Genomic DNA, 25,431 nt, shown 5'->3' with positions numbered 1-25,431 from the left:
TCAGCTTTAAGATGTGTAGGAAGAAACAGCTTCTTATGCTTGGAACCCAGTCCTAAAATACACATAGAACAGATGATACCAGAGATAACTATAGTTGTTCAAAATTATAGCTGGTCCCTTTAAAAAGTGAAAGAGTTGCTGACTAAGATGTGTAGCACTTGCAGGAAACTAAAAGTAGCAGTTGCTTGTCTGTGCCAACACACAAATTACTCAATAGAAGCTCAAAGCTGTAATTTTGAAAAAACTTTTCTTTAAAAGTAGTGAAAACACTGGAAAAAGTATAAGTTAACCATTTGTCAGTGTGTCTAAGAAGCATAAAGTATATTCCTGCAGTTGCATACAGTAGCTCCAACATTTAACAACATGATTTGCAAGTCTCTGCCTTCTTTCAGACCACTTGAAGATGGCTGCACATAGAAGAAGGCTTCTCAGGTGAGTTAGAGCAGTCGCTCATAGAAGAGGAGATAGGCTTGCGAGCTCAGCACTTTTGATGCAGACACGGCTTGTACATGGGTATCACTGATGTGGAACCACTGTCCTTTTACTGGTTCAGTTTCTAAAGCTGTGAAAGGAAGAATTTAAGAGTAAAAGTTATTACAAAGAATTGAAGCAATCAAGCCTGTTACTGTTCTGCAGTAAGAAATAATCTGTAAAATATTTCTAATTATTTACCTTGAGGAGATTGTCCTTGAAGGACAAGATCAGAGAGATGGTTGTTCATACTTCTCATTTTAGCATAAGCAGTGTAGTGCCCAGACCTCATTGTTCCACTATGTTCAACAACTCCATAGAGAGAGTACAGTACTTTTGTATTCCCTTCAGCCACATTCTATAAAAGCAAAAGTTTAGGTATGTCAGTCAGGTACTGGGTTTTAAACAAGGCTAGAATGTAAACTCTTGGCTTTGCTTTGATTTGTTTGCTGATGAAAGGGAAGCTGGTCATTACAGATTCATGCAAGTGCTACAGCTATGATGAGCTGAAGTACACTGACTCAAGTACAAGTTGCACTTGTAATTTATCCTGTATTATCACACAAAATAACTGAAGCTTGACAAGCATTCTACAAAGGGTCTGCTAAGCAGCTGAATCAAAGCACATTAGAACATGATAAAGGAGAATCTGATTATTTTCCGCACTTACTTTACATTTAACTGTACAGAAAGGAGCCAAGTCTATCACTTCTGGAAACTTGATATGCCTGTTAACCTTCCGTAGATTAAATCCAGCCTTAAACAGACAAAGTAGAGGAAAACCCCATGATGTTAAAGCCCATTAAGCACATTAAGCCCATGCTTAGTTACTAAATGTTTCAGGTCAAAGTTTCAACAATACAAAATTAGTTTTACATTACACAAAATCGGGAAAAAGCAACATTGTTTATTTTTCTCCAATGCCCAAGGATTTCCAGCATTACCTCCTTGCCCCCACATGCTGCACTGGAGCACAAGTTAAGACGACTAACTCATTCTTATGGTAACTTAATGGTAGCAAAAGTGGAAAAAGAATCAGCTCTAATGTACTTATGTAACTATGAGGACATCTCTTGCTTCTCAGATACTGTAGTATGCCTGAGGATCTGATTTTATATCATCAAAACTGATCTAACTTCTACTCCCACCTTATTTAAATAATCTTCCAGTATCAAACTGGAAAAACAAAAGGAGATGACAACAAATGTCATTTCCTTAATCATGTTACAGTCTTTTGGAATAGGCTACACATTTCCATTTTCTCTGTGGAATTGCTTTTCATCTACTTAAAGTCACCTCCCTTATTTTTCAAGTATTTTAACCAAAATACTGAACAGCTACTGTCTCCCATCCCCATTCCTTTCCTCTTTCTTGAAAAGCTAAAGCCCTAAATTAAAAATTTTCCTACAACTTGGAAAAAAGGTAAGCCACTTTACTTCGGTATCTATAAATAAGACTTAAGTTGCACTGCTTTCCATTCATCCCTTTTCCCCCTTCCCCCCAGCCCAACCTCAATAAGGCATGGAATCCTCTCTTTTCCAATTCTACTGACCTATTTGTTACATTCATTTAGTAAGGGATCCTATTCTATCTGCACTGAAATGTAAGAGACCATGAACTGCTGTAGTAGCAGGAAACAATGCTAAGATACTGCTTAATATCGTAAGCTATAACAATAGTGAGGGAATATATTGCAAATCAGCTCACAAAACAGTGTTTTCCAGGTAACTAATGGAATATTCTTTCAGGAAAACACACCCCAACTCCTCAAAGACCACAAAAACCAACACTGCACACCAATGCCTTCCAAACCTCGGAAAAAAACCTAAACCAAAACAGTCTTGTAGAAACTGAAAATATGCTAACATTAGTTTTAAGTTAAGCTAGTGCTATGTGCATATATTCATATTAAACTGATAGTATATACATACACATTTTTGCAATATCAGCCTGCTACTTACCTGCTGAAACCTCTTTAAGTGAAGAGTTAAAATTGGAGGAGCAAGAGAGATTAGCATCTGCTTTTTGGCATTAGTATAAACATACTTCTTTTCACCTGCAGAAAAGAAAAACCACCAATGATTAACATCTAAACAAACGTTACAGCAAGAATTTCTTTATTTTCACTGTTTAGACTGTCATAATGTCATCTACCACAACAACTGAGAAACTGAACATTCCCCTTTAACTTGATGAACTGTACAGCAGCTGCCATCTTGCAGATCCCGTATCACAAAAGTAACCGCTCACACCATGTCTGAGCAGTGTCAGCACAAGCAGGATGAATTCCTGCTCGTTCTCTACAACTCTCATAATCAGAAATTGCATGCGGCTTTTATTGGCCTTTTGAGCAAACACCAGCATGATTTCCCTATGACTGGCACAGCAGAAGTTTTACATTTGAGGAAAGAACAGAAAAGTCACCTGCTAAATAGCTACTCTCTACCTTCATCCACATAACAAATTTTTAGATTGAAATGCCCTTTCCCTCCCCCCAAACCCAAACCCACTCCCCTTTGCTCACTCTTCTTTTTCAGTCCTGCTATATTCTGTACCCAAGCTTGTGAGCCTATTCTGCTCAATTAAGACCTTACTTGTATTAATCTGTGTGAAAGAGGTTCTCACAACCTACCCACTGAATACTAGTTCAACTGATCCAAGTTAAAGTTATACAAATACCACCTTAGGAACATTCCCACCTCACCCACCCAAGCAGCAGATAAGGACATATTTAAGTTTTCTTTTAAAAGATCATTTGCCATACTTTTTATGTTCTTCTTTGGTCCATAATGTCTTTGTGTACATACATCACAGAGTAGTTTATTGGTCTCAGTAAGTTTTTCATTACGGGTAAATTGATACAAGCAGTGATAGATTGAACCTTCTTCTGGGTTCAGATCTTCCCTGTTCGCAAGAGTACAAAATGCTGTTTCTGGATCTTCAGTCGATACTTCACACGTCTTGATGGGAACAGTTTGAAGGTCATCTAAGATACTCGTATCAGGTTCAGCATTGGCACCCAAGTGTAGTTTCGAAAAGTCAGTAGCAAGCTCTTCCTCATCTTCATTTTCATCATCTTCATCTTTCAGAGACAGGTTGTCAAGGCCATTGACAAACTTTATAGGAAAATCTAAGCCTTCCATAGGGAGATCCACAAGACACTCATTTTCTACACACTCTTGTTCTGGCTTTCCTGTATTTGCATGCATGCTCTGAACTTCTGTAGCATTTCCCTGTACACTCAAGTCTTTCTGAGTTAAGCAGTGATCTTTGCAATCATTTGATGATTCCTCTTCTTCCTTCATATCAGGAGTTTCAGAGTTAATTTCTGCCTCCGATTCTTGGTTATACTCAACATCTTTTTCTGACTGTTCAGTTACACAGATATCTGTCAAGTGAAGCACCTTTCCTTGAAGTTTTTGCTGGCGGCGCTGGCTCTGTGATTGGAATACATAAGAATACAAAAAACGGAGCAAGTTTAAGTTATATTTAGCATTTCTTACCATTTATCAAAATTTTTGTAGCATGCCAGAGCTGCAAAGGGCGGGGGGGGGGGGCAAATAATCTATGATGTAATGATCAGAGATGATCAATTCAACCAATACTGAGTTTATCCTCACTCATATAGTTCCCCCTGCTCCTTGTTACACAGTATCTTCAAAATACAACTAATGATTCCCTTTATCTTCCCAATCCTTTCTTATGTCTGTATTCTAAAGTTTTGTAAATATTCTTGCAATCAGTGACTGGAGAACAGCTGTCTGATACAAATTAATGCTACTTCAGACAGGCAACACAAATGCCACATTCCTCTGGATATTAGCTTATTCCTAGCACAGCAACTCTTAACAGAACATGTAACTTCTTAATAGTGCAGACGTAGATACAATTGGTCTTTTCAGTTGTGCATTTGAGTGAGGAGAAATTCTAAGCTGTCTCCTTCTCCTCCATCTAAACCGAGGAAGCAAAAATAATTTGTTTTACCAGAAGTTGCAAGCACTTCATTAATAAAAGTGAAATACTTGTCGAAACCAACCTTAGCTTGTTTTTTGGCCTGTTTCTTTGCTTTTTTCTGAAGGTGCTTACTTGTACCAGGGGGCTCATCTCTCTGCTTAAGGTAACAGTCACTGTTTTTATCCTCTTCATCTTCAGATGCCTTTTCTTTGTTTTTTTTAATGTTTCTCTCATGTGTAATTTTTACTTTCTACAAAAAGCAAAAAGCCACAAAACAACCACAGAAGTAGAGATGTTACTGTCCTGAATAACAAAATAGTATTCCAAAGAAAACTGCAGGGATGAGATGTTACCTGGATTTTCAGCTCAAGATATAACATTTTAGTGACTATAACATACAACTGACTCATTTATGCCACCCTAATGATTACAAAAGGGGTGTCTCACTCCAGAGGGAGTCCATGTGAAACAATGACTTGCAGAATGAAACAGTATGAAAAACTAAGGCTATCAAGGGCCAAAATCTGGACCTGTAAAAGGGCAACATCACCTTTGGCTCTAACAGATGTAAATCACATTAAATGCACTGAAGAGTAACATTTTACACAAGCAAAGACATTTTGAGTTGAACTGCCTGCCACAGATTTTGTTTGCTTCTGCTAAAATGAAATTTGTTTGCTGCAGAAGACATACGATCCCTTTGGCTGAGGGGGTTTCATTTCAGTACTTACTCATTAGCTTTTGTGTGGGCAGTGCTACATAACAAATCTGAAATACTACATATACAGATTATCAATATGAAACACAAAGCAAATCAAGTATTTTGAGTGTCTAGAGATCGATCAAATAAATCAATATTGATCAAATATGTATTCACATACTATCCTACCAATGTTTCTTAACTTTATTCAATAACCTGAATATTATGAAAAGTATTCTTGCACTCAATGCAGAAAAATGGGTGAAAAAAGTAAAAATAAGTAAATAAAGCATTCAAGCAACCAGTAGGCACCCATCACTGCCATGCAATTTAGTTCAGTTTTACAACAGTGAAGATGAATTGGGAAACATTGTTCTTTGCAACTCAGTCTTCTACAATAGTGACACAACACTGGAACATACTAGATTAATGTAGATATTGGCTTAGGGAATAGAAACATTAACCGACAAAGCAGCAACATCACCAACAGACTATCAGTGATTTTCCAGAGACAACTAATGAGCTGCAACTTACAGGAATGACTCATGAAATTCTTATTCTTTATCTTTTTGGACAAATAAAGATGCATAAATTCATTCCCTAATGATCATATATAAAGGTGTTTTCATATAAGCAAACAAAAACTAAGCCAAAAAGCAAGCACGTACAATTTCTTACCTGATCATCTAGTACAGGAAGCGACAAATCAAGGAAAGACTCATGGACCAAGGATACCTTTAAATGAATATTTAAGAGTCCAATTCAATATCATTTGGAAGTGGCTGGCTTGCTGTCAATAGGCTTATTTGTATGTAGCCTTGTTTGCATTCAATGCATGCTTTCACTTGTGCATACAAACATAAAACACAGCTAATCTACCTTCGCAAATAGTTATCCATGACCAAAATCTAGCAGTCATATCACCACAGAAATACCCAAGAAATACTTCTACAAATTTCCATTTTCTAGTGGCCTAGAATGTGAGAACCCAGCTTAGGGCCTATGAGATTGGTATCTGCAATGTGTCGTGACATTCATCTAGCCCACTCACTAATACCCTGAATTACTTCATTCTCAGGATGCGTTATCCCAATAGTGCCTTGTTGCTTAACTATTCTTCTGGCAATCCCACAATCATTCCAGTGTGGGAAAGGGAGAGACCTAATTGTCTGATGAAAAAGGAAAGGGCCCCTGGCAGCATACTGCTGGTACCAGAACAATTCATCCACTCTACAATTTGTACCACTGGAAGGTGTATAACAGGAATCTGAGAGTGAATTCTTCTGGCAGAGGCAGCTTGCTATTGCTGACCTCTTTTTCTGCAAGTCTTTTGAAAGGGACTGAAAGATTTACTTTATAACACAAGGGAAGAAAGATTCCAGCCAAACCATGCGCCTCTTTGAAAAGCGTGCAGCTAGTTAACTCTTAGAAGTGTATTAACTGAAGCAAACCTCTCCAATTTCACTTATTTCTACATATAGTTACTTTGGGGTTCTCCTGCAGGTTACATAAAATTATACTCTAGGCTATTCAAAGCAGGCAGTTTACTTACAGTTCTGCATTCCTCACACATAATCGTACTGGTTAGTTCTCCACCAAAGATTCGATCTACAAAACTTTGTATTCCCTTTTTCTTTTCATATTCTGAGAATTGAAAAAGTATATAGTAAAGTTAATAACATTACATACAATACACTAGCAAACAATTTAGTTATGGCATACCAAATACAAAAAAGATAATACAGTATGCAAGACATATGATGGAAGGTGGTAGCCTGTTCTAGCTTCCTCAGGAAGTACAGCAAGATTCTTAAAATTAAGATCCTTTAATGTATCAAAGGAATGGGGGCGAAAACACATTTGCAGAAGACAGTATGACTAAACCAACACCTTTACCACTTTCTCAACTCAAATGCATTTCTCTATTTTCTCAGAAGTTCCGCATCCCAGTAAGAGCTCCTGTTTTCTCTCAGGACTTAACTCAAACAACTGTCTGAACCTAAAAAATAAGCACCAACTTTTGTCTGTATAGGTGACCTACAAACAAAACCAATTTCCTCAAGTTATATTTTCAGTGTAGTACATAGTCTGAATTTAAACTTGCTCTTCATCTTCTAATCTAAGTCATGTTGAAAAGTTTAAAAATTCTTCTGTTCACTGTTTGGTTTTTGTTTTGGTTTTATACCACTTAAGTAACAATGGACTATTAGGACTGAATAAATCATTACACTCATGTACTAATATTTTATTTTCTTACATAATATTTGAATGATTAAATACTACCCAAACATATTTTAATGTATAATGTCTATAGAATCAACTCTCTCTTACACTGGTCAGAAGGAAACATCACCAAGTTCAGTAAGACATTTAAATAAATAGACTAACACTATTGAACCTTATAGTCTAGATACACACATATTCAAAAAGTTGTACATGGCATAAAGTTGTACAATTAAACATATATCTTTTAGTTGATACTATCAGTGTTATTTTCTGTACTTCAATGAAACAGAAGATATTAAATTATCACAACATCAGTAACATGTATTTTACCTTTAATTTTCTTTTTAAGTTCTTCTTCATTTTGTTTGTTAGAGTCAGTCAGTGCCTTCAGGATTCCAACACTTATTTGCTGAAATTTTCAAAACAAATACACACCGTAAAATTTCCTAAACTAATGCAGTTAACTAGTTCATTTTACAGTGTTTCACGTGGAGAAAAAAGTTTAATCTTCACCAATTAAGAGAATCAATACAAACAACACAACTGCCTGTAGAGACACAAAATAGTTCCTGCAGATATTAAAACAATAACCAACTGAGAAACAAGCTTGCAACTGTAATGTTGCAATTAGTATGTAAGAAAATCAGTCTAAGGATGAAATATTTTCCCAAACTAAAACTGGCAAAAAAAAAAGTAATGGAATTTCCACAAGTGAACTTTCAGGCATTTCAGAAATTAAGACAAAAGAGCATTCTTTAGGGTGACTACACATACTCCAAACCCACTTTTTCTGTAGAAGTTTTGGACAAGTCAATCTATTTCTGAAGGACAACAGACGTTTATATTAGAAGTGTTGAATTAACCAAAGAGCAAGCAAAACTGAACTTTTCTACTTGATTTAATTAGAAGAGCATAGAGAATAATCAGTACACTGCTTTCCAAGAAGGCAGAAAATATCATTACCTTAGAAACCTAAACAATGTGTGCAATATATGCAAGAGATACAGGCCACAAACAAACTTATTTCTTTGAATAGTTTTGTTAAATGAAAATAGTAATACCTGTGGTTGCTCCTTCACAACCCCACTGCTCAGAGGCTGCCCAGTTCTACAGCTCTGTTGCTAGTCTGCTTCAAGTGCATGCTATGGGCAGCACAAACCACTCTACAGAGGTTGACTTATCTCAGAGGCAATGTTCTTTCTCCCCTCAGCAGAGGAAAAAGTCTTGGTCTGGGGTATGAAGAAGAAAGGTATGCACAACTATGAAATTAGCACTCACTTGGATTTCCTCTGCTCTCATTCCATCAAGTAAGTAGCGAAGTAATTCATGACTGTCTTGCTGCTGATAACCTTTAAATCGTATTGCTCTGTTAAATGAAACAGTAATTGTAAAGTATAACTGAACTTAGCCAAAGTAAAAACAATTCATACCAGACACAAAAGGACAAAGTCTCAAGCACGTATGTATATAAAAGCAACAAGTGTCTACATATGGTATTTTCTAAAAATATGAAGCTAGCTAATCAGAATATGTCACTGAATATCTTTCATTTTACTTCATTTATATTTTGCTCTTTATCCTCTTCTTTCAAAACTTGTTAAGTATTATACAAATTTTATATGCTGTGATGTGAGCTCAAGACAAAAATAGGGAGAAAACTGACCTTCTTTTTAAACAACTAACAAACGTTTTTCATACTCACTATGACATGCAATTGTACAGATACTCACTTTTTACAAACCTGAGCAAAAAGTTCCTTAGGAGTGACTACCCCTTTTTTTGTCTCTTGCATTTCTGTCAGGAACTGATACATGGCTAATGTCAAAGGACCTGGCTGATCTAGTTTTATCAGCTGAGGTTCCTGTTTTAAACAAAAACAAAGTTGTTTTGCCTTAATTTGGTGACAGATCCTTCTGGAGTAAGTTTTTCCTTATCTAACCACTTCAGTTCTTGAAAACATTATTATAAATTAGAATACACAAAATTTCAAAATTACAATAAATTAACCTGACAAAAACAATCAACACATGGTTTCTCATGAGATGATACCAAAACACTGGACTAAGAATCATTAATTATTTATTGCTTAGTTGCAACTCTGGATTTCTTGCTCTATTAAGAAAAAAAAAAATTTCTTAAAATGCACAGCCTTTCTTTCCCATCCAAACCCCTAACTGTAATGGCAGGTGCGTTATTTAAATTAGTGCTGCAGACATCCTCTAGTTTCCTATTTTGCATTTAGACATGTGACACTATAGCAGGTTACATATTTTCATCCTTTAAATAACTTAATCATAATATAAGTACTCCTTTGGTGACAACTAATACTTAGAGTATTGAATCACTGCTCTTTCACTTTGAATGAAAGACCTCTGCTGACTTCAGAAGCAGCTTTATGGAAGTCAATGGTGAAGTTCCCACTGATTTTACATCTTTATCTTGTTAGTAGTTAGCTGAAACAGCTTTAAAATCCAGAGATGAGTATTGTTTGTTTCTTTAACAGATTGGAAGGGTGGGGAGAAACTATGGAGGTTGAAGCATATATACCATGGATAACTCAGGTGACTCAATTTTAACTGTTGTGCCAGGCATTTTAGCTTCTTTAAGCAGCTCCCTCAGGACTGGAGTTTGTGATAAATTCTGCAGAACATAAAAGAAAGAAAAAGATTGGTAACTGGGGAACAAGAGGAAGGGCAGCTGAGTTCCACTGGTCATGGAATTTGTAGCAGCCAGATTAGCAGCAATTTATTTTTCCCAAACACAGAACAAGAATGGTAACTACCAATCTGGAAATTCTAATAGTGTTTAACAGTTAAAGGTACGTTCCATACAGCTAATGGGACTTCCAAGTGCCCTCTCTATATATTACTTTAGATTGCAGAAACCATAAATGTACTATTCTTCTACAGACTGATCTTTTGACAGTCTATTTACTAGTGTCTGTTTCTAAAATCAAAAAGTAAAATGCAGTGCACATATTTGCTTGGTTTAAAACATGTTTTAAAAAAATCAAATGGTTTACTAACACCTGCAAGTACAGTGGGAATTTTGTTTGAGTAAAGCTTCAGTATCAAGAGCCAAAGAGTACAAGATTACGTGCAAGTTTTAATACACATGAAAGAGCAAGTTTAGTCTATCCAAACACTTCTTAGCTGAGCAAGACAACAAGATAGCAATGCAATATGCTCATCCTGTTAATATTTACTTGTATTTGTTTTCCTGTTGCTGAGAAAAACATTTTTGTTTCAGTAAACACCCACAGTCTTTGGGTATTAATCTCTTATATTCTAAGAGCTCAGCAAGGGTGATGTGCCAGACTTTTTTTTTTTTACTAAACTAGGAAGTTGGCATGCTTAATCTGCGTCAGTGAAAGATGCCGTCCCTCAAAGATAGGGCAGTTTGTTGTATCTTCCCTTAGAGCAAGTCTGAACCTGCAGTTCCATTTCTTCATATTTCTCTGGGACAACACACTATTTTTAGAATGAACCCATCATTCTTGGCAGATAAAAATCACATTCTAATTATGTCATAGTACAATATTGGGGGTGGGCTTGGTGTGGGTTGTTTTGTGTGGTTTTTTGTTGTTTTTTTTTCCCCCCCTCTTGCTATTCAAAAAATTTTTTAAGAGCAGCATTAACTACCATACCTGCATCACTGCATTAAAGAAACATGTATTCCCCAAGTTACTAAGTCCTTTCACAGTCACTTCCAAGTTCGTACTTGAATGAGAATTCTCTTCTTTAAGCGAGACTTCTTTTTCTTGCTCATTTTTGCTGTCTTTTTCTACTTTTTTATTTTCATATTCTTTGTTCTCTTGTTGTTTTTCTACTGAAATAATAATAAAAACATACCACTTATTAACCCAGTAACAGGGAATGGGCTAGGAAAAAGTTATTATAGGCAGCAGCAATCTACAATGTTTAAAACTTAAACATATGATAATTAATTATGTAATTGTATAAATGTAACACTACTGGTTTAGATTCTTAAACTGTCTAGGTAACAGGAGTTAAAAAAGAAACAAAAAAAAGAAAAAAAAATCAAGAAATCCCTGAAATGCCATTTCAGATCAGCATACCATTTAAACATGCCACTTGGCCCACAAGCCATTTATGCCAACAACCTCTGAAACTCTGCATGTGTTATCTGAAATTTCATTCCTGTTGCAAAATCACCTATGTTAGGGCTTTATACAACATCCAACAAGATGGCATCTGAGATAACATCCCTTTTGACACGGCACTATTGTCTGAAATGAAATGCACAGGCCTCCCACTGTCCAAGCATTCTCATGTTCATTTCATGAACCTAAACAGATGTAACTGGAAGGTTTATATTTTTCAAGACACATTAAAGATATTTTCCCAGAAATTACTTTGGTGTATAGCTCAAAATTTCAATGACCTCTTTAATAAAACTATAGGGGAATTCCAGGTAATCTTCAGAATAACACCCACACTGGTTCTGCCAGTTTGGCAGTTTACTATTGATAAGGTTTCTGATAAATCGGGCTGTGAGCCAAGATTAACTTTAAAATAAAGTAATGCCAGCTCAGAGAAAGCAAGGAAACCAGGCAATACAATCTTTGCAGATGGACAACAATGGAACATCTGAAACAGACAACAACTGCACCCAGGTATTCATCCATTTTCCAGTTCAAACCTGAGAAGAAAATTCTGGCAACAGATACGAAGCTCAAATATTAGATGTAGAGAAACTATGTATCTGGGAAAGACTGACTAAAACCACTAAAAGATTCTGGTCCTTGTGGGAAAACCTCAGCTGCTTCCTGAACAAATACTCAGAGACAGCCACTTGGCACTGCTGGATGGTTGTGATCTACTTCCCAAGGGGGCTATGATTTCACCCAAATGTAGGATGGTGTTGGAATTTTTGATAGCCATGAGTTATAGCATTTATTTTGATGTGCAAATTCTTCTTAGTTTTCTAGTGGAAATGCCTTGTACGAAAACAGTTTTACCATTGTGGAAACCAGGGCAGGGTTTGCCTCCTTTCAAACAACCACATTTGCAGACAGACTGTAGGCTGAACACGCTATTTTAGAGAGTTCTGAACGCACTGCAGCTACCTATACTACGTGTACAGGCCCAGCAGACAAATCCTCTTGTGTACTCCTTCCATTAGGAAATGTGCTGCAACAGCCAGAGACTTAGTCATTCCAGCTGATACATTCACAAATATCTACAAAAATACTTTTAAAAAATCAAATCAAATTATCCTTAAGCAATGACAATTTTCCTTCAAATCTCAAGACAGACTGAGCAATACTGATTACTAAACACAGCACTTCTAAGTACTGAAAGTCAATTCCTTACTCACAGAAAAACCGAACGTCATATTTTTAAAAAAAGGTTAGAGTAAAATTGTATTTTTTTCCTTCTATTCCTATATTTCTGGTCTGTAAAAGTTTAGGGGACACTGAGCAAAATCCTCGTCCAATTAGGTCCACGGGCTAGGATGTTACTTATGCTATCAGAATTCTGACAAAGAAAAAAGAAAAGAAGGAAGAAATTAGCTTTTTAATTTACCATAAAGTGCTTCAAAAGTTAAATCTAACTTAGTATATGTTATTGATGTACAGTACTGTCTCCTACATTTAAGAGACTTTCTGATTTACTCTACGTATACTATAGTTACTTACCTGTACGTGATGAGTCTGTACAAACTTGTTTTCTAACATAATCCACAGTCTGACCCAATCGGGTTGAAGTATTATATGGGACTTCATTATCGCATATGTAGCACCTGTCTCCGCCCCCCCCCCAAAGAAAAACAATTAATCCTATTTTTTTCTATTGTTTAAAAATCCTACACTATTTGCTTGTTTGATGCAATTCATTACACAGTTATAAAATTACGAGATTTATTTTAAGATTTAAAAGTCTTAGAGAAGAGTTCAATCTATTTCTGATCAAGAAAATATAAGTTTTTAAATTATCTTTCCTAAATGATTTCAGTGACAGGAGGTTGCAATTTATAAATATAAATTAGACCCTTAAAAGATGTGCTTAGAAACCTAGTCTGCAAGAAAAATAAATGCAGGGAAAGTTTTGCCAAAAATCAAGAAACTAAGATATCAAGTCCTAAAGGAAATGACTTACAAATGTTATGGCATGGAAAAATATTCTGAGTATTCTAGCCAAGCAAGTACTTCGTTATATATAAATTGGATAAGAAACAAATCACTGTCCTCCATTAGTCCTGCATGCTTTTATTTGCTCTTCCGTTGCTGATATAAATCTATTTGTCTCTGTATGAGCAAAGAAGTGCATGGTTAGGCCACCAATCTGTTTTAAACAAAATTGTGAGAGAAGCTGCAGTAACAAAGGCTCAAGTAAGAGTAAAATTCTACCAGAACACATACAGCGGAAGGAGAGTTGTATGTATCGATCTCGTAGTTCTGCCCAATCAACTCTCTGAAGAGGTGATAAAAGGTATTGAACAGAATGCAAATACTTCTGCACTTTGAAACACACCAATTACAGTTCTTAGGCACAAATGCATTTAGTGGATTTCAGGATTACCATAAGTCAGACTCTATTTTCTGATATTAAAAGCAGTGGAAGTCTGCAGCAAAGCGCTTCCCTAAGTCTCTAGCATCCCTGGAATTAGCTGCAATTTTCACATTTCTTTGGGTCTCATTGAAAAAACTGGCTGGATCCCTGAGTATGTATTTATTGTCTGTTTGGTTAATTATAAAAATACGCATTCCCACTCCCGGAATAACAAATGATAGTTACTTCCATGGGCAATTTTTAACATCATAACCTTTCATCCATCAAAAATTGTATAAGAAGCCTTGAAGGAATCAAGGGATTGGAAAGAAGTTTTTTCAACAATGGCTGTTTGACCAGTGGGGGAAAAACATTAAGTAGATCCAACTGGTAAGTCATACTAGTACTGAAAATAAGTACAATAGCACTTCTTGTAACCCCAGAAGAGCAGGACTTAATGAATTGCTAGAACTCTCCTCTTTCTCTCCATGTTCAAAACCTTTTCTTTTAACCATTTACAGGTACTGTTCAAGTCCAATTTCAACCACATACACATGCACACTATAGAGAGATTTATTCATACATTCATAGTTTTAATAAATTCTGATCAAAAAGGCTTCTGGCTTTTGCTTTTATGTACTAAGTCCACTGTGAAATACAGTTCTTGATTATAGGTTTGATTTATAACCATAATTTGTACCCAATATATCAGTCTCTGAATAATTTCTTGTGCAAGTTTGTATAACCAAGAAATTCTAAAGGAAGCAAAGTATCTTGCTTAGACAACTTCCTCTCATTCACAAGTACTTTGATTTAAAAACTATGTAAGTTTTAGAGCAGAGAAAATAAAGCCCTTTAAAATAATAATTTTAAAACTTAAATTCACAAAAATCAGTTCACTAGTTCATTAGCAATATATGTTACTAACATTCATTTCCATTCTAGAGTTCAATAAAAATATTGATCATTGCATAGAAGAGTGTTAAACACGATCAAGTAAAGAGATAATGTTATATAAAATTAACATAATGACAAATAATAAGTTTAAAAAAGGCTACAAAGCAAAATGAAAACTCTTTATGTAAAGCACAGTATTTCTGTATGGCACAGTTTGGAAAATTAAGGTTCCCCCTTATATAGTAACGTGCTATTCCTTTTAAGAATATTCCTTTTAAGAATATTCCTTTTAAGAATATTCCTTTTAAGAGAAGGAAATACTACCAGAGAGATGGAATTTGTGTTGATTGATCCAGTAGCATCTTGTAATTCTACAGTTGTGCTTCTTAACTATACATATGGTATTAAGAAGTCATATTTATTGGGAAAATAAAAGTAATTAAGTTTGCCACTAAATGTGCATCAGAAAGTAGCTTCTCCCAAGGCTGAAATTTAAGATTTAGAGCTACATAATGACATAGATTTCTACATGTCAGTATTCTGACCAAGTAAAAGCAGTAAAATATGAAGCCAACAGCATTTACTAGTTGGTCAGTTTCAACTTCAATTATGAACATTTTCTAGCTATAAATTTAGCAAGTAATATTAACTCAGCAAATCGCAAAGACTGCTGGGAATTTTGTGTGTGGAAATGCTTTATAAGTTTCTGCTTTATAAAAGTCTCAGAAATCACAAAGAAAAGAACACACAAATTATACCCCAGCCTCTGTTGACCTCTAGCTATGTCTTATAACTTTTGCCTGACAAACTCACCACACACTCCAGTTGTCCAGACTGAGAACCAAACAATGGGGATCTGATCTTGGTGTTGTATAATGCTTTAAAGCATGCTGTTCTTGAGAATTTCTGCCACAGCCCTATAATGTTGATAACCAGAAGTGTCAGAAAATCCAGTTGACTATCAATGAAACATACATGAAGTCAGAGTATAAACAAAGGATTAAAACGAAAACTAATTATGTTTAACTAATTTGGATGACCAGATTGGTATCTATTTCAAGACACTTATTTCGGCAGAGAGAAGTAACTTACTAGGTATAACTATAAGAACAAAAAAATTAACGAACGTTTTAAGAACGAAATAGAACAAAACCAAAAACCTCTTCGGTATGCATTGTTCTAAGTTTAATAAAACTAATGTTAGCACAAGATCTTATTGTAAAACTCACAAATTAGGAGCGTTAGCAGAAATTTTTATTTTCTTAGCAAAATAATTTGGACTTTCTAGGAAAATAAGTCCTCAAGATGCTGTTTTAGCATTAAGTCTGCTAAATGCCTTGGAGCCAAGCTTCTAAGTACTTTGTTTGGAATTCAGAGCAGACATTTTTTATCACACTGAAGTATATAAAATCATTTATGTAGCACCACATTTGAAATTAAAAAAAAGAGAATATAAGAGTTTAATTAGAAGCTCTCTTGTTCCACTATATTATGAGGCACTGAAAGATATTGAGATTAATTAACAACAAAACAAGAGATACCCTATGGCCACATTTTAGACACAACCATATCGAAGGGCTTTCATCAGTCTCCTCCTCAGATTTCCCTTGTGTCTTATTGTCTGCCTTGCAGTCCTGACAAACATGCCATTCCACATTCAGCAGTGCCTTTTTCAGATGACCTTGTTCCAATCCTTTACGAATATGCTTGCACACAGGTTCTACAAAATACAAAGCACAAGAAAGATGTAGGTATCATAACAAATGCAAATGTCTCTAGGCTTCAAAGACACAGGCAGCAATCCAGAAGCTCGGATAGCCTTTCTAGAGTCAAAGAAACATTGACAATTTAGCAGATGTATCAGAAAGAAACCTTTTGTCACCCCCATTCACAATCTGGGGATATTGTTGCTGCATCCTAAACTACTGCATTACTAAAAAAAAAATATCACTCAAATCTACATCTAGTCAGAGGAGTTGACAAAACCTTTGGATACAAACCTACCTACTGTGCCAGGCTGTGGGCTTCTATTATTGTAGCGTTATGATTCCCACACCTCCCAGGGAGCAGCCACAGCCCACTGCCACGGTTCCCAGTCACCAAGGCAGCACCTGGCTGGCCTATAAAAGTGGAGATTATGGAGGTTATGCTTCCAGCTGAGCTGCCTCAGTGAAATTATGCAGCAGACTGGTAAAAAAGAATGGCAGAGTCATCCTACCTATACCATTATCACTTCACACTACAATACTACACCCTACTTGGAGCTGCACCTTCTGGGCCTGGTGTGAACTCCACCTACTTAACCAAACTCTGCTAAGAATGGTTACACCAAGAACAGGCATCTGTTGCTAAGAATCAGGAGTTTAATTATCTTATTTCTTTTTTGTTTTTTGTTTATTTTTTAAGGTTGTTGGTTACACTGTCACTTGCGTGAAGAGAAGCTGTCTGTAAGCCTAAGAGTCTAAGTCATGTACAGAGAAATTGCAATTGACTGACAATGCATATGCAAACTGATTCAAGTTCTTCCAAATAAAAAAAAAAAATGAGAAACATACTTTAATTTTTTTTTTCTTTTACAGTGAAGGTTTCTAAGACATTTAGCATCATTAGCCTACAATTCTTAATTCTTTGCAGTTACAAATGTCTACATTTGCAAATAAAGGGTCAAATACCTGACAATATAAAGAGTTACCTCAAAAGTCGAGAAGCAGAGTGAACAAACCCATACTAAAAGAAAAATGCTGTATGTACTTAATATGTTAAAAAAATCACATTTTTGTGAAACTATTATTGAGAATAATGACATAGCTGTTTACATAATTCAACTGTCTTAAGTCCTTTGCTACAGAAGTATTTTTATTGCTCAGATAGCATAACAGCTCTGAATCTATCTTTGTTGAGGACCATATGCAAGACTACAGCCTCAAGATAGCAAACTTTTCTTGGCATGAGCTGAAACTGGTGAAAAGTTTTGTACCTACAGTTCTGTTTCTGCCCAAGATTATAGGATTTTACCACAGTATGAATGCTAGGCAATAAGAACCAAATACAGATATCTAGATGCATTCTTTAAGCCTTTTTAAAAAACACCAGCTTCACCTACAACTTCAACTTTTTAAACAAAACTTTTGCATATTGGCCGCTACTATACAGTGGAATTATTCACAATGATCAGTCTTAGTCTACATTTGTGGCTTTACAGGACTTTGTTGGGGTAAGCTAGCCTATTTTTAGCCAAAGAAGTGAGATGCCATCAGCAATTGCACCATAACTGATTTTTTTTCTGGACAAAAATGAGGAACAGTCATAGCAGACATTGATTTTTGACTCCGGGGGCTGGGGGGGGGAAGGACAAAAGAAGCTAAAAAGCCATAGAAGACAGAAGCTACCACAAGACCAGGACAACCAGGAAACCAAAGTAAAGTAGACTTGAATTTAAGATAAACAGGCCATCACAGTGAGCCTCTTGGCTAAAACTGTAAGTGCTCCCTCTCCCAGCTAAATTAGCATGGCTTAACTTGTTTCCCCAGTCGTGATCAAGAAAAGAAGATAGGCAAGACACAATTTGTGACCTGGTAGACAAGATGGTAGAAGAGAATGCTCCACAGCACAAGTGCTAGAGTAACCAGGGTAAACAAGACAAATTAAATTTCAACACAGGGGTGAGATCCAGCTAGAAGGATAACATGAACAATTTGGGATTCTCTCTAAAGGCACAGAAGGCAAGGAAGAGAAAGAGGTTTTAATGAAAAAGCACTATGACTAGAGAGCTGAGCTGTCCAGGGCCAGTACTAAGTTAGTTGCTAGTGTAAAGGCAAATGGTTTCACAGAATTATTTTAATCACAATCTTTTTTGCTGAAGCGAGAATCTTCTGCAACAAAATCTTCACTAGGAAAATGCTACTTAAACCTATCATGACAAGCTTCGCAGCTGACTCTACAAACCCTTTATATTCTGAGGAATTTTATATGATTCAATATGATCTGTGTATCAGTAAAGACTTGTGTCTCTGAGTTCCTTGAAAACCAGAAAATAATCCCAGTTTTCAAGCCAGGATTATTATTTTCTAGCATACTCACAAAAGTAGCAACACTAATGTTTCTTGGTGGACTTCAGTTTCAATTACACAAACCCACACTTTGTAAATGAGACTTCAAAGCCAGTGACTAGCATAAAGGTATTCTAATATTAATGACTTTTCAAGCCCTCTTTGAGGTTAAAACAAACATTAGGACCACAGAATTCTCTGAGGAAACATACCTAGCATATCCAGAGACTCATCAGACTCTGCAGTTTTGCCTTTGATGCGTTTCTTTCCCATAGTTGTAGTCTGTAATTTTTCTTACATGGAACAGTGACCTAGCAAAGAAAAATAGTAAATTAGAAACTAAGTTTTGGGTTTACTTGTTCATTGCTAAACAGTAAATTATTTATATGGCCAAGATGTCCCTTGAGGTGAATTAATTTGTTTCAATTTGACATTTTCAAAAGAACATAAATTATAATTTAACATGAAACAATTGTAACTGTTTTAGAGGCAAGAGCACAGTGTGAATTATAAAAACCACATGATTTAAAACCTTAATAAAAAGCATTGAACAAGAGAACAAGATGGGAAACTTAGGTATCAAAAATCCTATAAGTCTTCAGGACTTGTAGTTTAACTAATAACACAGGAATTTTGGGGAAAAAGAATTGGGTTTGTCCCAACTACATCTTCAAGTTTTTTGCAATTACAATCTTTCAGTTTTCTTTACTGCAAATTTCTTGATCTTTGATGAAGTCTGACACAGGCAAATACTCTAACATATTTGAAAATATACAGACAATGGGAGTTCCGATTTTTCAGTTTCTTCAATGGGGCAGATTTATCATCACCTTCCCAACATATCAAGCAAATAATTCACATGGTGTCTGTTATTTGGTATGCCTGTAAACCCTTCTAGACAAGAGCAATCTACCACTATGGAGTCCTAAGCCAAGTGCTTGCCTTCAAAAAGTTGGCTATTGCACATATGGTAGGACGTTTTTAACTTCTAGTCTGTAGCCCATGTAAGGCCCTGTACCTTATCTCACAAAAGATCATTCAAAAAGATCAGGTAAACTTAAAAATCGACATATGTTATGCAATGAAAACATGCAAGCTAAAAGGGTTCAAAATCGAGTCTCTGCAGCCTTATGCAGTCTTTGCAGGTTGGCCTAAAACCCTGCTGTCCACCCTTCATGTAAACACGTGAGCACAGCACTAAATCCGACTTGCAACATCCGTCCTTTCAAAACCATTTCTTAGCTCGTGCTCTGCAGCACGCCAACCACAGAGAACAGCTGCCCGCTTGGGGCAGCCGAAAAATGAAGCCAGCCCAAGTGAATCAGAGAGAAACTAAGCTGGCAAGGGTTTAGGCATGATACCCACTGAGGACTTTTTGTACGAAAAAACCTTTTCGAAGCATACTTTTAGGGCAGATTACCCAGTTGTTAAATGACAGGTCGGCAGCCGCTTCACCAAGAGGAGAATTATCAACTTTTGCAACTTAGCATTTGATTTGTTCAGAAAAAGAAGCGACCGTTCATCCAACAAACTCCCTTTACTGCACGTTTTTTGACAAAAAGCTACAACATTTGATCTTATATGAACAAATCTAAACCGTTAAAATCCTTCCCAAATTGACTTTGCTCCCGCCAGGAAGGCGGGACAACATGAACACATGCAGCTGCTAATTTAACCCTCGCTGTGTCTGGACAGACTTGTCTGACAGGCTCTTCACCAGCCTTTTCCACGGAACAGCCCAAACGAGGAAAAGCGCTGCAGAGCCCAACAGCTAAAGCGATAAAAAGACCGTTTTGGGTTTGTTTTGGGTTTTTTTTTTTTGTTTCCGCCCCCCCCCCAAAGAAAGAGCGGTCTGCAAACGACCAAAAGCGCACCTGCATCGCACGATGACCCGGGAAACATGCCCGCAGAGGCACGCCTGGGAAACCACCGGGGCACGGCGGGCGCCTGCCCCAGGCTGCAGGCCGGGCCGCAGAGGCTCCGCCGGACACCTGTCGCCAGCGGGGAGCCGACGCTCCCTGTCCCGAGGGCAGCAGGCACGGCCAGCCGCGGCGGGGAGCAGGTGCGCCCCGGGACTCGGCACAAAACGGCTGGGCGCTCGGCTCGTTCCCCGGCCACCCCCCGGACCGCCCCACTCACCCCGTCCCGTCCCGTCCCGTCCCGCCGGCTGGGCCGCGCCGCCCACGTGCTCTCTGGCCCCGCCGCGCACACTCGCCCCGCCGCCGCGCACCCCACCGCGCTGCGCTACACCGCCCCGCCTGCTTCCGATTGGCCTACGCCCGCCTCCCGCGCCTTCACTGACAGGCGCCGCAGCCAATAGGGAAAAGCGGGTGTCCCGACCGGAGCGGAAGGTGCGGAGGGCCGGAGAAGTGAGTCCCGGGGCGGGGGAAGGAGGGCGGCCGCGGTGGCAGGAGCGCGACAGCAGGACCGGGGGGCTTCCGTCCCTCACCTGCCGGTGCCGCGGGGCGAACAACTTGGTGGCGCATGGCTCCGTCTCGGGGCAGCCAGGCAACTTCACCTCATCCCGAGGCGGTTGGGCGAGGGTCACCGGCGGCCATGCGAGCTTCCGGCGCGTTGCATTGTGGGGCCGTGAAGAGACGGCGGGGCGAGGGCGCTGAAGGGAACGGGGATGGGGACGTGTAAGCGCATGCGCGGCACTTCGCCCCTCCTTCTCCGCCCCCCGCTGCTGCCGGTGGGCGCCCGGGACGGGGCGGGGCGGGACGGGACGGGGCCAGGCCGGGGCCAGAGCCAGGGCCAGGGCCAGGACGGGGCCAAGGCAGCGCTCGGCTGGCTGGGTGGGGGAGTGGAGGCGCGGCAGTCCACCTAACGTTCTGACGTCCACCTCCGCGGCCGCCAAAGCAGCAGAGGGAGCTGCGGCCCTGTGAGAGAGAAATTTATTTGGTGACGCACCGCTACACCCTGTCCTGTCTGAAGATCAGTGCAGACCTCATGGACTGTCACAAAGTATCTTCATGCTTCTAACGGCCCAACATATATGAGTTAGTTTTGATGAACTTGGTTATAAGGATTAATATGATTTACGTAGAGGTAGTTAATGAACTTAGTCCCATATTCAAGCCCTGTTTTTCTTCCGTAATTTCTTCTTTGCTTAGGAAACAACAGAAATGACTAACCGAGAAGAAGCTGAGACACAAATTTCGGAATTAGATTTACTCTCTAGCATGTTTCCTTATGAGGAAGAGTTTATTGTGACTGACCAGCTAGCTGTAGCAGAACTAAAGCACTATGTTGAAAATGAGTCTGCAGAGATGCCATCTTCAAAAGTTCAGTTTATACTGAATGTAAAGCCAGAGGTCTCTAATGCCTCTACGGTATTGTAAAGACTTTTTTTAAATTTTAATTTTTATTTTGTGGGATTTTAGAGCTTACTTGAACTGAACATTTGCTCATTTGTTTTTAGGTGGAATTCTCTATGGTCTGTGCCTTACCATTTAAATATCCAACTGTTCTACCAGAAATTACTGTGAGGTATGGCATTAAAAGTACAGCTAATAAATAGGAAAAATCAGTCCTTTTTTGATAGTTTACTGTCAAATTAAGCCAAATGGACAACAATGTTGAAGAAAAACAAATCTCTGAGGTTATGATTTCTCTGGTGTCCTGAGCAAATAAGTGAGAAAAATGGGAAAAGTGTGGAGGAGTGCCATCTTCTGTACAGAGGGGTTATATGTAGATATCGTTCATAGGTCTGATGCTCAAGAAGAGAGACTGTTGTCCATTTTGACATGGCTTAACAGTAACTAAAGGAGGGAAAACTTAGTCAATGCTCTTATTCTTCCCTTATCAAAATGCTGTTACTCCCTGGCTTCTGTTATGTTTTATTGGAACATTCCTGTTTAAAGAAGTAGCCTTGCATATTACAGTAAATTAGTTCAGCCGCCATACTTACTTTTCAAGTACCTTTTTCTTGCTTTTGATTTACACATTGGTAGATATGTGAACTCAAGAGTTAGCATACCAATTAAATACCAATTAAGACCTTTTCATAGCTAATATGACTTAAGTATCAATAGCAAGTGCATGCCACCTAGATATGGCCTGTTTTTTGGCAGCTTGAAGTAAAACTGTTTGAAAAACATGCTAAATTGTAAGCATATTACAACTACATTTATATTTTTATTTTTCTTTAGGTCATCATTATTAAGCCGCTCTCAGCAGATTCACCTGAACTCTGATCTAAAAACATATTTGATGCAAAACTGCAGTGGTGAGCCCTGCATGTTGAGTGCAAGGGAATGGGTTAAAGACCATGCAGCTGCTTATATTGACAAAGAGCTTTCGTCCTCCTCAGTGACCACATCGAATGCCATGCTGTCAGCAGACATCACGTTCACTCGGTTGTGGATCTATAGTCATCACATTTACAACAAGCAAAAAAGAAAGAATATTATTGACTGGGCCAAGGAGCTCTCTCTGTCAGGATTTTGCATGCCAGGGAAACCAGGTGTTGTTTGTGTAGAAGGTTTACAAAGTAGTTGTGAAGAGTTTTGGTCAAGGTTAGTTTTTCTTTGTACTTAAATGCCATTAGTAGTTAGAATATTACATGCTTCGTGTCGTATATGTGGCAGGAAGGTGAGAAATCCAACCACCTTCCAACCTATAAAAGTCTACAAAGTATTTGTGTTTATCATAATGTATTTACAACTCTGCATAGCCACTGTACTGTTGGTTACAGCAATCAAAGCTACTAGTACCGCACGGTGCACATTTATTTCTGTTTTACCTTCCTCTGTATTTCAGTTGTATAGCGATGGACTGCAGTACCCAACTTGCAGGGTTTGTTGGGTTTGTATGCTGTTATATCACTTTACATTTGTGTTTTATTCTGCTCCCATTATTTATACTTCTGGGTGATGCAGACTAAATGAACATTGCTGTTTGATTGTAACAGCTAAGAGAGTATGAGAGTATGAGAATTCCTAGCACAGGCAAGGCAGAAGTGAGCACTGAAATGGGAACCACATCTTTGTCAATTATTTTGTGAGGAATAACATTAAGGTTTTTGAATCCTGGGGAGATAAAAAGAAACAAACTCCTGCTTATGGGAGTGTTTACATGTGAATAGTATTTCTATGACCAGCTAGGGAACCATTATCTCTGTAAACATATATGTACAAATGGAATTCATTGACTTCTGTGGTAATAGCTATTTCATAGTATTTTCTAAAACAGTCTTTATTTTATAGATTCATATTTCTCCAATTGCTTTCAGAGTAAGAAGATTAACGTGGAAAAGAATTCTAATTCGGCACAGAGAAGATGTTTCTTTGGAAGGTGGAGGACACGCTGAGATTCAGAAACAAAGGAAATTCTCCACTTTGGAAGAAAAATGTTTTGATGCACATGGCGCCAGAGGAAATCATATGGATTTGGGGCAGCTATATCATTTTTTAGAAGAAAAAGGATGTGCTGACATTTTTCAAATGTACTTTGGGGTTGAAGGGCATTGAAGGGGTTGAAGATCACCGCAGGTCCAAGTGGTGATCTTTGTAAGTTAATCCTGGTAACAGATTCCTTAGCTGTTCTGCAACAGTTGATCAGAGAGGGAATTAATAATTTGTGGTTTATATGATGAATCCAGTTTTCAATGAAAACAAATATTCAGTGAAATCGTGAATAATGAAAATGACTAAATGAATGCTTTATTACACTTTCTGGTTTTAAGGACATTTAGGGTACATACCTAAGTACCATGAAAGAAAATACGTTTGATAACCTACCGGGCAGTTACAGAATTATAGATGAATGAATAGATGGAGTTACAGTGAATTAATATATCAATAAGAGACAAAAGTGAAGTGTGGATATCTCAGGAGAGGAAATGTGATGTTTACATTATTTGTTACTGTTTACATACACTACACGAAGACTTTTTTGTAACAATCTTTTATTCTCCTTTCTACCTGAAAGTATATTAAGCCATGAGATTAATGTTTTATTTAAAAAAAAAAAAAAAAGGAGGGAGCAAGTTCACAAAAGCCACCTTCATGCAAACAGGATACGCCTACTCTAAGGCATCAGAATCTTCATGTATGCAGGTAAGAGAGGAACTGTGGTGGCTGCACTACGCCTGTAGCCGAGGAGTCTAGTCTGTGTACTCACGTAAAAGCAGAAGTTTACCAAGGATTGGGCTCCCTTACAGTGCACTCCAAACCAGTAAAACGATTCTTATCCCGCTGACTTTACAAGTTTGCAGTCCACTAATTTAAAGTGCGTTATGCTGCCTGTGTTTTTGAGTCTGATTTCAACAAAGTTGTATCAATGAACGCTGATTTGTTTCTTTGCTTATGGATTCTGTATGTAAATCGCGTACTTGTCATAAAAAGCAGACATTGGTTGCTTCTGATGTTGATTAAATATTTCTGCATAGATCCGGTAAAATTCCTAACGCTTAGATGTCTGGTATGGACTCGGACACCTTTTCTAGCGACACTTTGCGGTGATTTCATTCGAGAAATGCAGATTTGCCTCTATTTGAAACTTCGCCAAGTCCTAAGCCGTTGTCAGTGTACAAGGAAGGATACCGTGTCTTAATAAAGGACCCAGGGTATGCTTGAAGTCTCTGCCCTTTGAAGATCCGTTGACGGGTACAAAGTTT

The 25,431-nt window shown here is 37.9% G+C and overlaps 2 protein-coding genes across 12 annotated transcripts; one reads left to right on the top strand and one right to left on the bottom strand.

Moving 5' to 3' along the window:
* Window positions 1–230: 230 nt before the first annotated feature.
* Window positions 231–21,415, bottom strand: USP16 (ubiquitin specific peptidase 16). Of its 5 annotated transcripts, none has more exons than XM_072844819.1 (18): window positions 21,262–21,415; window positions 19,025–19,123; window positions 16,305–16,483; window positions 15,577–15,680; window positions 13,014–13,117; window positions 10,998–11,179; window positions 9,899–9,991; window positions 9,082–9,212; window positions 8,630–8,717; window positions 7,682–7,760; window positions 6,678–6,769; window positions 5,804–5,860; window positions 4,508–4,675; window positions 3,236–3,908; window positions 2,433–2,527; window positions 1,142–1,228; window positions 673–829; window positions 231–562 (listed from the first exon to the last, which is right to left on the bottom strand). In XM_072844819.1, the coding sequence occupies exons 2-18, from the start codon at window positions 19,083–19,085 to the stop codon at window positions 438–440; spliced, it is 2,475 nt and encodes an 824-aa protein (XP_072700920.1). In that variant the 5' UTR covers window positions 19,086–19,123; window positions 21,262–21,415; the 3' UTR covers window positions 231–437. The 5 variants fall into 5 exon arrangements, with proteins under 5 accessions (XP_072700920.1, XP_072700947.1, XP_072700938.1 ...); XM_072844846.1 differs by having other exon boundaries at window positions 10,998–11,176; XM_072844837.1 differs by lacking the exon at window positions 21,262–21,415 and adding an exon at window positions 20,952–21,048.
* Window positions 21,050–25,176, top strand: RWDD2B (RWD domain containing 2B). Of its 7 annotated transcripts, XM_072844930.1 has the most exons (6): window positions 21,452–21,504; window positions 21,926–22,144; window positions 22,234–22,301; window positions 22,964–23,040; window positions 23,125–23,329; window positions 24,046–25,176. In XM_072844930.1, the coding sequence occupies exons 1-6, from the start codon at window positions 21,460–21,462 to the stop codon at window positions 24,281–24,283; spliced, it is 852 nt and encodes a 283-aa protein (XP_072701031.1). In that variant the 5' UTR covers window positions 21,452–21,459; the 3' UTR covers window positions 24,284–25,176. The 7 variants fall into 7 exon arrangements, with proteins under 7 accessions (XP_072701006.1, XP_072701016.1, XP_072701031.1 ...); XM_072844905.1 differs by lacking the exon at window positions 21,452–21,504 and adding an exon at window positions 21,050–21,181 and having other exon boundaries at window positions 22,964–23,329; XM_072844915.1 differs by lacking the exon at window positions 21,452–21,504 and adding an exon at window positions 21,204–21,451 and having other exon boundaries at window positions 22,964–23,329.
* The last annotated feature ends 255 nt before the right edge of the window (window positions 25,177–25,431 follow it).

The sequence above is a fragment of the Ciconia boyciana genome, chromosome 1 (assembly GCF_034638445.1).
Source record: "Ciconia boyciana chromosome 1, ASM3463844v1, whole genome shotgun sequence".
In the NCBI taxonomy this organism is placed as follows: Eukaryota; Metazoa; Chordata; class Aves; order Ciconiiformes; family Ciconiidae; genus Ciconia; species Ciconia boyciana.
Note: the sequence above shows the minus strand (reverse complement) of the source record. Positions and strands in the feature narration are given on the sequence as shown.

Bases quoted from the DNA above. Each gene is read 5' to 3' on its own strand.
- USP16 (XM_072844819.1), bottom strand. From the start codon at position 19,085: ATGGGAAAGAAACGCATCAAAGGCAAAACTGCAGAGTCTGATGAGTCT. The intron at 6,770-7,681 runs GTAAAATACATG...TTCAATTCTCAG, and splicing joins ACTTAAAAAGAAAATTAAAG to AATATGAAAAGAAAAAGGGA. The intron at 2,528-3,235 runs GTATGGCAAATG...TCTTTTCTGCAG, and splicing joins ACCAAAGAAGAACATAAAAA to GTGAAAAGAAGTATGTTTAT.
- RWDD2B (XM_072844879.1), top strand. From the start codon at position 21,460: ATGCGCGGCACTTCGCCCCTCCTTCTCCGCCCCCCGCTGCTGCCG. The intron at 21,505-21,925 runs GTGGGCGCCCGG...TTCTTTGCTTAG, and splicing joins TCCGCCCCCCGCTGCTGCCG to GAAACAACAGAAATGACTAA. The intron at 22,145-22,233 runs GTATTGTAAAGA...ATTTGTTTTTAG, and splicing joins AGGTCTCTAATGCCTCTACG to GTGGAATTCTCTATGGTCTG.